At 33.4% G+C, this 13073-nt stretch overlaps 1 protein-coding gene across 12 annotated transcripts in view; it reads left to right on the top strand.

Moving 5' to 3' along the window:
• The window catches only part of LOC114326889 (carbonic anhydrase), a 471397-nt gene that overhangs the window by 382039 nt on the left and 76285 nt on the right, over nucleotides 1-13073 (top strand). For all 12 annotated transcript variants that reach the window (XM_028275344.2, XM_050652599.1, XM_050652603.1 and 9 more), the window contains exon 5: nucleotides 2420-2515. In XM_028275344.2, the coding sequence (XP_028131145.2) occupies nucleotides 2420-2515 (96 nt within the window). The remainder of the gene's footprint in view (nucleotides 1-2419; nucleotides 2516-13073) is intronic.

Genomic DNA, 13073 nt, shown 5'->3' with positions numbered 1-13073 from the left:
CATTATACCTAGTATAATGACGGAGAAGTAAACGTTATTATTCTATTATTCTTGTAGGTACATTTAACATTGATTGAAATTATGAAAGAAATATATAGAAAACAGCATGGCAACACTGACGCACAAACATAAAAATTCAGCCACATTCAGCTGTGCGTTACATAGGGTGCTTTAATAGCCAAAATGTTCCAAAAATGTTCTACATTAAATTTGAAATAAAAAAAGGTCCAATGCATAATTCTTCTAAAATGAATGGTTCCAAAGTTACAGAGGTAGTATAATTGGTCCAAAAAAAGGCACAATCCAGACATCAAAAATAAAAGTTTTCCTCCAACACCAAATTGTTCTATATGGTCCACATATGGTTCAGTAACAAGTTACACCATTTTGAGCGTCCGGTTTGAGGGGGAGATGGAGGAAAATTCGGTAAATTAGTAGTTTTTTTACGTTTTTCGTCAATATTTCTAAAACTATGCTTTAGCGTAAACAATATTCGATACAAAAATGTTCTACATAAAATTTAAAACAAAAAAGGTCCTACACATAAAATTGTTATAAAATCAACGGTTCCAGAGTTACTGAGGGTGAAAAGTGTAGGTTTTCGATACTTTTTATATGTTTTGGGCAATTGACAATTGATGATGATTTGAGTGGTGAGGTTGACGTTTCTTCAAGGGTTTATCAGTTATCACTAACATACCATCGGCCACTGACGTAGCAAATTTGATTTATAAAACCCAATCCTGTTAAAGAAAATCAGTAGGAAATTGGCCAAACAATATAAAAAGTATCGAAAACCTCCACTTTTCATCCTCCGTAACTCTGGAACCGTTGATTTTATAACAATTATGTATCGGACCTTTTTTGTTTTAAATTTAATGTAGAACATTTTTGTATAGAAAATTGTTTTTGCTAAAGCATAGTTTTAGAAATATTAACGAAATACGTAAAAAAACTACTAATATACCGACTTCTCCCCCATCTCCTCCCCAAACCGGACGCTCAAAATGGTGTAACTTTTTACTGAACAATATGTGGACCATATAGAACAATTTGGTGTTGGAGGAAAACTTTTACTTTGGATGTTTAGGTTCGGCCTTTTTTTGGAATAATTATACTATACTACCTCCGTAACTTTGAAACCGTCCATTTTAGAAGGATTATGCATAGGACCTTTTTTATTTCAAATTTAATGTAGAACATTTTTGTATAGAAGGTTGTTTATGCTAAATCGTATAGTTTTAGAAATATTTACGAAAAACCTAAAACACTGCGAATTTACCGATTTCTGCCCCCTCTCCCCTCCAAACTCCCAAAATGGTGTGACTTTTTTCTGAACATTATGTGGACCATATAGAACAATTTGGTGTTGGAGGATAACTTTCACTTTGGATGTCTGGGTGTGGGTCTAGTTATACCATACTAACGGTTTTTAATGGACTTTTTCTTGGAAGGTTTAACTTTATTTTTCGTTTGATTTACTTTTTCCATTTTGTTAAACTATTGATAATATTTTTAGAATAAAAAATCCTCCTAAAACTTTATATACTCGCATTAGTATTCGAAATATTTTTACGTAAAATATACTTACCTGCCTACATATAACTAAAACTCACAATTAACAACAATCTATTCTTTCAAAGAGGCCAACAACTTATACAACAACAACAAATATATAATAAATTAACTATCAATAAACACGACTTTTCCTATAAAACAACAAAAACGAATTCTTAAATTAACACACTACTGCAGTGAACAGGGCCCGGATTACGAACACTCGATACGAATCGTATCCGCCATGTTTTCCCATAAGGCGCTACGGTAAAACATGGCGGATACGATGCGTATCGAGTGTACGTAATCCGGGCCCAGATATCGATAAAGATGACAGAATAGATTAGAGAAAATCTGACGGAGGTTTGTCAAAATGACAGTGATAATTTCTCTATGTTGCCTAATTAGTTATTTAGTTATAATATGTTCGATTTCTTGTTAGAAATAAAAAATTTTAGTAGTTCCAAAATTACACAAAATCTAGGCATGGGATAAAAAAGTTTATTTGAAGAAAGTTTTTTTTTTCTTCTTAATGGCGGTACAGGCTCCTTTTTTCAATATTTTATTTAGTTATAGAGTAATTTCCACGTACTAACATATTTCTGAAATTGGGCTCTGTACCGCCATTCTTTATTATATTACGAATAGGTGTGTCAAATATCTCGAAAAAATATTCAAAATTAGAGCCGCGATCTTGGAACGCGTTGTTGCTACCTGTTGATCGCTACTGTAGCCTCTTAATACTTCATTCAATTAACTGATTAGTATTGAACCCATTTTAATTGTTAAAAAAAAGCATTGGATCATCTACTCTTATATAAAATATAAATAAACATTTATATGGATTATATTATTTTTTCAGCTTCATATGGTACACTGGAACTCTGCTAAGTATGCCGACATTAATGAGGCTGCAAGTAATCCAGATGGATTGAGCGTGTTGGGAGTATTTTTAAAGGTAAAAAAATACTGATATAGTTAAAGTAACGAATATATTAGAATGATCAGATTTGTAGGTTTATAGTTCTGCTTTAAGATATAGAGAGGCGGCTGATCATTCTGGTGATTAAATATGTAAATAAAAATATTTACGTTTTTACTTAGGTATAAATAACGTACTGTGAAAGCGGAATAGATCGTAAATGCTAAAATTAATTTTGGCCATTTTTTATTTAAATTTCACCTTGCAAGGACTCTTCTATTCTTATAACATCATGTCAAACAAAAGGTTCTAATTTGAATGCAAAACGGCTCATTAATTGTAAACAAGAAAGTATCAAATTTCGCCGCCTTTAAAGCCGTTCTACAATATTTTTACCGCGAACATACTTATACTAAGCATGCAAGCATTTTATATCAATAGTTGTCTAATTATCAATTTAGAGGAAAATATCTCATTTGGGTATATGTCTCCATTGTTTGCGGTATTAAGTTAGTTGTAGTCACGGGCGCCCATATAAAAATTTTTAGGGGTGGCCAGACAGGAAGATGTTGCACATTATATTTTGTTTATTTTGGATAACCATATTATATAGTTTAAAGCAACCAAAAAGCTAGGGGGGGCACGGCCCACGCTGGCCATGGGTATTGGCGCCCATGGTTGTAGTGCATGTGAAACCACCCGGTGCCGCCCAAAATCCCGACAGCCAAAATCCCGACGGCCAAAACACCGACACGCAACAATCCTCGCATAAGTAAAAATTCCGACTTCTGTTTAATACTTTTAATACAAAATACTTTTGTTTAGTAACAAAAAATAAAAAACAGATGGCCATAAACAAAAAACAAGAAATGAATGTAATTATATGTTAAAAAGAAACTTATCAAACCTGTCGGGATTCTGGCCTGTGGGGATTTTGGCTTGTAGGGAATCTGGCGTGTCGGCATTTTGGCCGTCGGGATTGTGGGTGTCGGGATTTTTACTGTCGGGATTTTGTGGTAGACCCGAAACCACCATGTCTTTTTAAAGTCTATTTATGATCAAGTCTAAGTGATCAGACATCATTTGTATTTTTTCCTCATTTGTATTTATGCTTTCATCAAATTAATTCTATGTTTTATAATTCGAGTTCAAATAGAAAAGTGACAAATATGTTATAGTTGCTGCATTAATAATATAAGTATAAAACACTTCCAAAAATACTTTATCATTATTTTTTTAAAGACCACTTTTAATTACATATTTATAGGTATACTTTTTGTATTGTTAATACTAAAAAATATACAGCATCAATAAAAAGATCAAAGTTCATTTCAATGTTTTTGAACCCAAAAATTATTTTCCATCAACATCTTTAACAATTTCGTTGACAAGTACCTACGTAATTTGAATTTACACGAAATAAAGTGCTATGGCTACTGAAGTAATTACTTATAATTAAACGAAAAAAAACTTGTATCAACAAAGTCTAACCAGTTTGGAATTCTAGAAATCTGTGGTACACAATAATTAGTCTAGGTCAGTGGTATCCAACCTTTTATGTCTGGCGACCCACCTTCTGACGTTTTTTCATATTCGCGATCCATCCCTCACGCATGACGATACGCAATTCTGTACTCTGTACGCCACTCAGCTACTATAAGAGCCACGCAGCGACCCACCTGAAATCTGCCCGCGACCCACCGGTTGGGAAACGCTGGTCTAGATGAAGAAAATATTGATCAAAAGTCCACTGGCCCTCCAGGTTTCGGGTTGGACCGATGAACTTGCACTTAATCTTCTATAAAAATATTTATCTGGTATTGAAACTAAACAACTTCGGAACACAGACGGAAAACATAATAAAAAGAATAAAGTAACTTAATAGCAGGGACAAAATATAATATGAATTATTATTCACTGTGATTTATAAATAAAGAATTCTATAAGATAGAAGAAACAAAACAGTAATACAATATAATAATAATACTGTGCTGGACATGCGGATAGTGAGATGCAACCTGATAGATCTCCCTCGGTCTTCTTTGCTCCGGCGATTCGTTGGCTTGCAAATTTTAGAAGCCACGAATGGTGTAACCAGAAGATTAGTTCTAATAAAGTTTTATTTTTAATATTGTTAATATTTTTTTTTGTTTTATGGCATAGAATTGTTAATACAGTCGAACCCGCTTATTAGAATACCGGTTATAGGAATATCCCGTTTTAAGGAATAGAGATTTGAGGTCCAGAAAAGTTTGTACCAGTCACCAATTATCGGTTATTAGAATATCCCTTTTATAGGAATAATTTTGCTTGACACGAGGGCTATTCCAATAAGCGGGTTCGACTGTATTGAAAATATAACTTTCGTTCGTATTTATACGCCAGTCAATGGGAGCAACAATAGGATATTACCTCCGAATTCTATCCTACTGCATGGATTTTAATGAAGTTTTGGGCCTAGCCTCTACTTATCTCCTAATTCAAAGTCTACCCTATGCCGATGTGTGCTTTATTCTTGGGGGTGGTTTCCACCCCTTCTAGGGGTGTCAAATTTTTTTGGTTAAAATTGCCATGGAATTCGTTAGAGAACCTAATTCTAAGCAAAAACTGATTTATATTTTTTTTTGAAAACTCCATACTTTTTGAGATATTCGGGGTTGAAAATTGGCCATATTCATTGAAACATAATACCTTTTCGAACGGTTTTTTGCGAATACCTTAAAAACTATGCATCTAACTAAAAAACTATATTAAACATTTTTGTAGGTTATAAAAAAACAAAGAGACACTTGCCTTCACAACTCTTCTAGTTATAACACAAAAAGAGATATGGTAGGTGAAAATAAGTAGTTTGTTTTTGGTATATTCTCAAATTGATGTATTCAACTTGAAATAACAGAGAAACGGTCGATTATAGGTGTATAATGCTACTAACACCTTTTGTAGTGCTTGAAAAGACCTTTAAAATGATCTATATTAAAGGTCCATTACATTAAAACTAAGCGAGATATGCTGTAAACAAAATTGATAACTAATGTATTTTAAGAAAAAATGAGAAGTAATTTTAACCCCCATCCACCAAAATGTAAATGCATCGTTTTCCTTCCACAATACCTTTTATTATACTGTTATTTCTATGTTCAAAATGTTGGACGGGTTTAAAATGAATGCTTTTTGAAAAAATAGATAAAATTATAGAGCGCATTTTTAAATTTTCTTAAAAATCTTCCTTTTTCTCCATGTAACTTAAAAATGATAAGAGATACAGTTATGAAAAGTAAAAAGAAATTTTTATCTGAAAAAGCCCTACATTTTTGTATGCTATCTTTTTTCGTATCTCTTATCTTTTTCCAGTTATATGGAGGAAAAGGAAGATTTTTTAAGAAAATTTAAAAATGCACTCTATAATTTTATCTTATTTTTTTCAAAAACCATTCATTTTAATCAAGTCCAACTTTTTGAACATTACCAGAGAACGGCAGTTCTCACCAGTGGCGCACACCAACACCCCCCTACACGCGACACTATATATACACGAACTTTTCGATTTTCTAAATCTGACTGATTTGAAAGATGGGCTAAGTCCCATCTTAAAGTTCAGGAAAAGACTAACCCATTCATATGTCAACCATCCATTTTGGTCCAAGGGTGTGGATTTTACGGTCCTTTCTATTTAGGGTCTGCTTTTCGTTGTCGTCCCCAAAACTCCGAAAAACTTCAAAAATTTAAGTTCGACCTTTGCGGCTTCTAATAGTACTGATCATTACCTTTCCAACGCATGTCTAATTTTGAAAATCGTTTATACCATTCAAAAGTTACCGAGCTCAGAAATATGACTCAATTTTTATTTAAAAAAGGGAAAATGTTTGTGGATATGTATGTATGTGTGTTTAAAAGTTAAACCGATTTGAATTTTTTTCTGTGTTTAAGAGGGGATCAGGGCCGATTCAGAACCGGTGTAGTTTGTGACTTTTGACCATCCATAAGCCAGCTAGAGGACTTGGTAGGTACAAAGCGGGATATTTATTGGGGGTATATATCTTCGGAACAGGAAAAGACAGGAGAACCGCAAATGCATTAAGTCAATAGTGTTAAGTTAAGCTTTCAAATGGTGTCCAAGCTGTCAAGATCAGACATACACACGACCCAGTATAGCCGAAAAACTGAAAAACTATACTTTGAAAATTTTGGTTTTTCGACAATTACTCAAAATTTCAACCAACGAATTGCGCCAATAACTGAGCGTTTATAGAAGGACTCTAGACGAATCCAACGGTGTATACGTCATATCCGACAAAATTCGAATTTTTAAGTTATAGGCTTCATAAGTATGATCAAATCTATTTTCTACGGTTAAAACGGTTTCTCAAGCTCAATAATTCCTGTAATAGCTTCAGTTATCATACTTGACCTTAGATCCATCAGATACTATTGGTAAATACGTTTCAAACTCATGTTTACTGATCAAAATCGGTTAAGCCTTTTAGAAGTAATTAAGCTACAAAAGTATAATCCAATTAACGATTATTCCCGAAATGGTTTATGTAGTTGTAGTGATTACGACGCTAAATTTGATCTGGCAGCGGGCAATCCAACTTCATTTACCGGTCATCTCAATATTTTTTTTTCAATCTATTTCGAATAGAAAAAAATCTAGTGTACTTTCGATGGACACTAGATCATTTGGGAGATAATGCAACAAAGGTGACCATTTATAAAGCTTAACGAGTAATAGAGTTACATTGCTTTCAACTTCATACATTTAATTTATAAATAACTTTGAAAAACTCCTGATACAAGAATAAAAAACCGCTAAACGCCTTAAAAATGAGTGGCGCATACAATATTCCAGCTACAAAAGATCTGATATGAATATTACGTGGCGCGAAAAGTTATTTTCATTTTGATGTAAAACAAAATTCTAGTTTTATTTTAAAAGATTTTTCCATAATATTTGCTAAATTTGAAGAAAACGCACCACAAAAGAGTTTCAAAATTCAAACTGTATTAAAGTTACTCTTTTGTGGCGCGTTTACTTCAAATTTAGCAAATATTATGGAAAAATCTTTTAAAATAAAACTAGAATTTTGTTTTGCATCGAAATGAAAATACATCTTCGCGCCACGTAATATTCATATCAGATCTTTTGTAGCTGGAATATTGTATGCGCCACTCATTTTTAATGCGTTTAGCGGTTTTTTATTCTTGTATAAATAACACTATAATAAAAAGTATTGTAGAAGCAAAACGATGTATTTAAATTCTGATGGATGAGGGGTTAAATATACTTCTCATTTCTTCTTAAAATACATTAGTCATCTACTTTTTTTTAGAATATCTCGCTTAGTTTGAATTTAATCGACATTTAGTATTGCTCACTTTAAAGGTCTTTTCAAGCACTACAAAAGTTATTATTATTATTATTATTATTATTATTACATAGAAATAAGGGCTGGGGTCATGGAGACCCATGAGCCCATTTACAAGAAAAATGAAATAGTACCTACATTACAAAAATTAGCTTCGCAAATAAACTATAGACTAATAGATTGTGCACAACACTGATCAGTTTACAAACAAATAACTGTCTAGTTGGTTTTTGAAAACATTAATAGATGGAGAATTTATAATTTCCGTTGGGAGACTGTTCCATATACTAAAAATGCGATTACACAGAAAATGTTGGCGCTTTATCGACGAAAAGGGTTCCTTCTTCACTTTCAAACTATGTCCACGTAGTCTGCTGTGATCGTCTAAAATAAACAAGTGTTGCAAATCTCCATATCCATACTTTAAAATTCGGAAGGTGATAATTAAGTCACCACGGAGTCGACGAGCTTCAAAAGTTGATAACCCGGCTAAAGAAAGTCTTTGTTGGTGATCTGGCCTTCTTCGTTTGAAACATAGTCTGGTGGCCTTCTTTTGAATAGTTTCGAGAAGAGTTCTATCGCGCACTAATTCTGGGCACCAAACCGTTCCACAGTACTCCAGTAGGGGTCGGACATAAGTTTTATACAAACGAATAGAACCCGAAAATGATATTTTTGTAAAAGTCTTACTAAATAGGTATAACTTACTATTCGCTTTTTTAGTAACGTTTGAAATATGCTCCGACCAACTCAAATTTTCAGTAATTGTTACACCAAGGTCACTATATGATTCCACAGTATCCAGTAAATGCCCGTCTATCGAGTAAGACAAACGAGGGTTATTTTTTCCCAAATGTAAAACCACACACTTATCTCTATTTAGAGGTAACATCCAATCCGAACACCACTTGAAGATCGAATCTAAATCACTTTGTAAGTCTTGCCCATTCAAGAGTGGGTCGGCAAATATTTTTGTATCGTCTGCGTAGAAAGCTTTCCTAGATTTGATATGAGATTCAAGATCACTAGCATACAACACAAATAGAAGTGGACCCAAAACAGATCCTTGTGGAACACCACTTAAAACCGTTTTTTTAGATGACAGCGACTTGCCAACTCTAACACAAAACTCCCGATTTGTTAAAAAATCATTAATCCACTCAAGAAGTTGTCCGCGAATGCCAAAATGTTCTAGTTTATACATCAATTTTCTTCTTGGTACTCGATCAAATGCTTTTGCAAAGTCTAAATATATTATATCCACAGGTCGTTTTTTATCTAATGCTGCTGTCCACTCATTAACACACCACAGTAAATTAGTCATGGTTGATCGACTTTTCACAAAGCCATGTTGTTGTAGAGGAATAATTTTTTTCTCGAAGTAAAAATTCTGAAAGACACTCTGTAATAATTGATTCCATAACTTTACAAATAACAGGTGTAAGGCTTATTGGTCTGTAATTATTAGGATCTAACTTATTCCCTTTTTTAAATATAGGTGTCACCGAAGCACTTTTCCAAATTAAAGGCAAAGAGTGTGCATTAAAAGATGAACGCATCATTAGTGATAGTGGAACAGAGAGGACATCTGAACATTTTTTCAAAAATAATGTAGAAATTTTATCGGGCCCTTTATCGGGTTTTTTATTAGTATCATTATACACCTAAAATCGACAGTTTCTCTATTATTTCAAGTTGAATACACCGATTTGAGCATGCAGCAATAAAACAAACTCTTCTTACCTACCATATCCCTCTTTGTATTTTAACTAGAATATTTATGAAGGAACGAATTTCTTTGTTTTTTTATAACCTACAGAAATATTTTATATAGTTTTTTTGTTACATTCATAGTTTTTAAGGTATTCGCAAAAATCCGTCCGAAAAGGTGTAATTTTTCAATGAAAATAGCCAATTTTCAACCACGAATAACTTAAAAAGTATCGAGTTTTCAAAAAGTAATTATTATAGAACAGTTTTTGCTTAAAATTAGGTTCTCTAGCCTCTTCCGTAGTTATTTTAATCAGAACATTTTTCACCCCCCGAGAAGGGGTGGGAACCATCCCCAAGATAAAAGCGCACATCGGCATAGGGTAGACTTTGTTTCTTGAGCTATTCCCTACTTACTGAGAAAATATCAAGTAAATCGATGTAGTAGGATGGAATTCGGAGCCAAATACCCTCATTGACTGCCCTATTAGCAGATGCGGCCATGATGCGGCCTGAATTTTAGTTGTTCAGAGAGAACCAAACATGCGCTCTCTTAGGAAACCCTAATAAGGGTAGAAACTAGTTAGAGTGCTTTTGGGGCTCTCTGAAATAATTAAAGTAAGACGGCTCTTGTTTCGGTTCACAACGAAATATTATTTATTATTTTTATTAGTTCTACTCCTATTCTGAGTATTGGGAACTAATCTTTGTTGGAATTTTACCGTGCTCGACAGGCGGGTAGTGAGATGCAACCTGATAGATCTCCCTTGGCCTTCTTAGCCCCGGCAATTCCTTGGCTTGCAAAATTTAGAAGCCACGAATGGTGTAACCAGAAGATTAGTTCTAATATAGTTTTATTTTATTTTCAATATTGTTAATATTGAAAGTAAAACTTTCGTTTGAAAACAGTACAACTTAAAAAAAATACAGACAAAAAGGATTTGAAGAGAATAACAATATCACATGTAAAAGGCTTATGACAAAAATTAAAAAAAAAGTAGGTAAAAATACAATATTACAACAATTTGTAAAACAATCACAACATTAAAAGATCTATTTTTTCACAGATCCAAAAACTGCATCTGTAAAATATCTTGACAATTTTTACATGGGAGAAACGCAAAGACCATTAAGTGTTAGGATAAGCGAGCACGAATATTACATTACACACAGATATTTTGAAACATCTATCTTTCTATGTAAGGATTTGTACAGCTATCGCCGCCTTCCTTCTTTCTTTCTTGGGGACAATGGAATATTGCGTCCAGAATTTTGAATGAAACAGACGTAAAAAGAGGAAGGTTAAGGAAGGTGTCCTCATCTTACTGAATGCAGCAATTTGTGTAACAAACTCAAGTTATCAGTAAGATTGTAACTAATGAGTTAACAGCAGGTCAGACACATAATCTTCTTCTTCTTCATGTGTCTTGTCCGTTGCGCACGCTTGCTATCAGCACAGCAGTTTTAATTTTGTTTGCGGCGTTTCTGAATAACTCGATCGATGTTAGTCCAAACCATTGGCGTAAGTTTTGAAGCCATGAGTGTCTTCTTCTTCCGGATCCGCGTTTGCTCTCTATTTTACCCTGTATTATCAATTGCAGCATATAATTATCATGTCTCATAATAATATGACTGAGATATTCAAGTATCCGTTTCTTAATAATTGTAAAAGAGATTTCTTTTAAAACATCATCTTGAATCAACAAGAACCTAACCCACACATTAAGAGAATTAAAGAAAGAAGATTGGTGAGAATAGTTTAAGATAAATTATCATCGGAGCATGGGCCGTCCCTGAAGCAGCTGGAAGGATCAACTAAGCAGAGGGGGCAGGTTTTTTTTTATATTATACCAGATAATTTACCCAAAATTAAGACAAATGAAGGAGAAATAAAATTTTAATACTGCCGGAGAGAATTTATAAAATTTTAATAATAACTGTCCAACCTTAACCTTATCTTTGAACTTTGTGCAAATGGCAATTTTTCTTATCTTTTTTCTGCTTATTATAATAATTCTTATTACATAATTTTTACCAGTTTGACAAATACTATTAGGTAATCAATAGACTTTAATAAACACCGTTTATTATACATATTTTTATGTTTATCCTTGACGCTTCTTATTTTTTTATTGGTTATTATTTTTATTATGTGCTCTATTAATTTGTTTACCTTAAGTAAGAACTGAATTTATGAATATACAATTATCAATACAATTACTTTCGTTGCATGACAGTCAAAAGGAATTAATTTCCTAGAAAGATAATCGATCATCTTTTGTCTTATACTTAACTTTTAGTAAAATAAATATAATTTCGCTACAGAATATCATTAATTAATATTCGATCTTCATTTTGAACCCTTTCTTAATATCATGTGAAGAATAAACGATATAGAACAAATGCTTGAGAAAAATACAAAAAAATTGTTTTGTTTTTTTGTCATTTCGTGACAAACTTAATCGATTTATTTTAATTGATTGCTTACATAACGAAAAGCTGTAATTTCCCCTGAAAGAAGCAGTTTTTGTTTGTCACTAGAGAATTATTTCTTTGTTCAATAACGCAATGTTCTCCGTCGTCTCCTTCCCCACATATTACGCATCGATAGTCATTTGTTTTTTAATTTCAAGGTATAGGTCCTAGAAGACCCACGGCCCGTCAAGAATTATGTGAAGTAAACATTTCTATGCCGAAATTTGCAGCTAATCCAGTACTTTAGTTCTTTCTTCGGACCACTCGCTTTACCACTGTTTCACATTATTTTTTCTGTTTTCCTTCCTGATCTTGTTTCTATCGCTTATTATTTCGATTTCTTTTATAGTACATGGTCACCCTCTCATTTTCTATTGAGTTAGTACAACTCCCGCTATTACTTGTCCAGCAATTTGTCGAGGATGTCCTATACCATCCTTCGTTTAGTGGTTTCGTTTGCGCCCTTATCGTTATCATCATCTTTCTGTATTTTTTTTTTCTTAAATACTTCCTCCCAGACTGAGACCGCATATAGAAGTGTATAGTGTACTATTTTCTAAAAACATCTTTCTTCTGCATGAACTAGGCCCCCTATATTTTGCATCATCTTTGTTAAAGCGGGTGTCTTGTCCTCAGCTCTCTTGACAAACCTCTCTACAGGTTTTATGACCCTCACCAAGGCAAATATTAATAAACTAGTCACAGCAGAAAGGGCAATGAAAGACCAATGTTAGGTATACGTCTGTCAGATAAAAATAGGAATGACTGGGTAAGATCAAAAAGAGAAGTTGAATATATCACAACAAAAATTGACAAAATCAAATGGAGCTTCTCACTACTTCGCAGACCACACTGCTAGAGAAAAAGACCACCGTTGGAAGACCACAGATGAGATGGGTAGATGATATAAAAAGAATAGCCGGAACAAATTGGAAGTAGGTTGCTCGGGATAGAGATCAATGGAAGGAGTTGGGAGAGGCCTATGTCCAAACAAGGGCGATTGAAGGCTAAGAAGAAGAAGAAGAATATTCTAACCTCTA

This window comes from Diabrotica virgifera, chromosome 6 (assembly GCF_917563875.1).
Source record: "Diabrotica virgifera virgifera chromosome 6, PGI_DIABVI_V3a".
Classification (NCBI taxonomy): domain Eukaryota; kingdom Metazoa; phylum Arthropoda; class Insecta; order Coleoptera; family Chrysomelidae; genus Diabrotica; species Diabrotica virgifera.
Note: the sequence above shows the minus strand (reverse complement) of the source record. Positions and strands in the feature narration are given on the sequence as shown.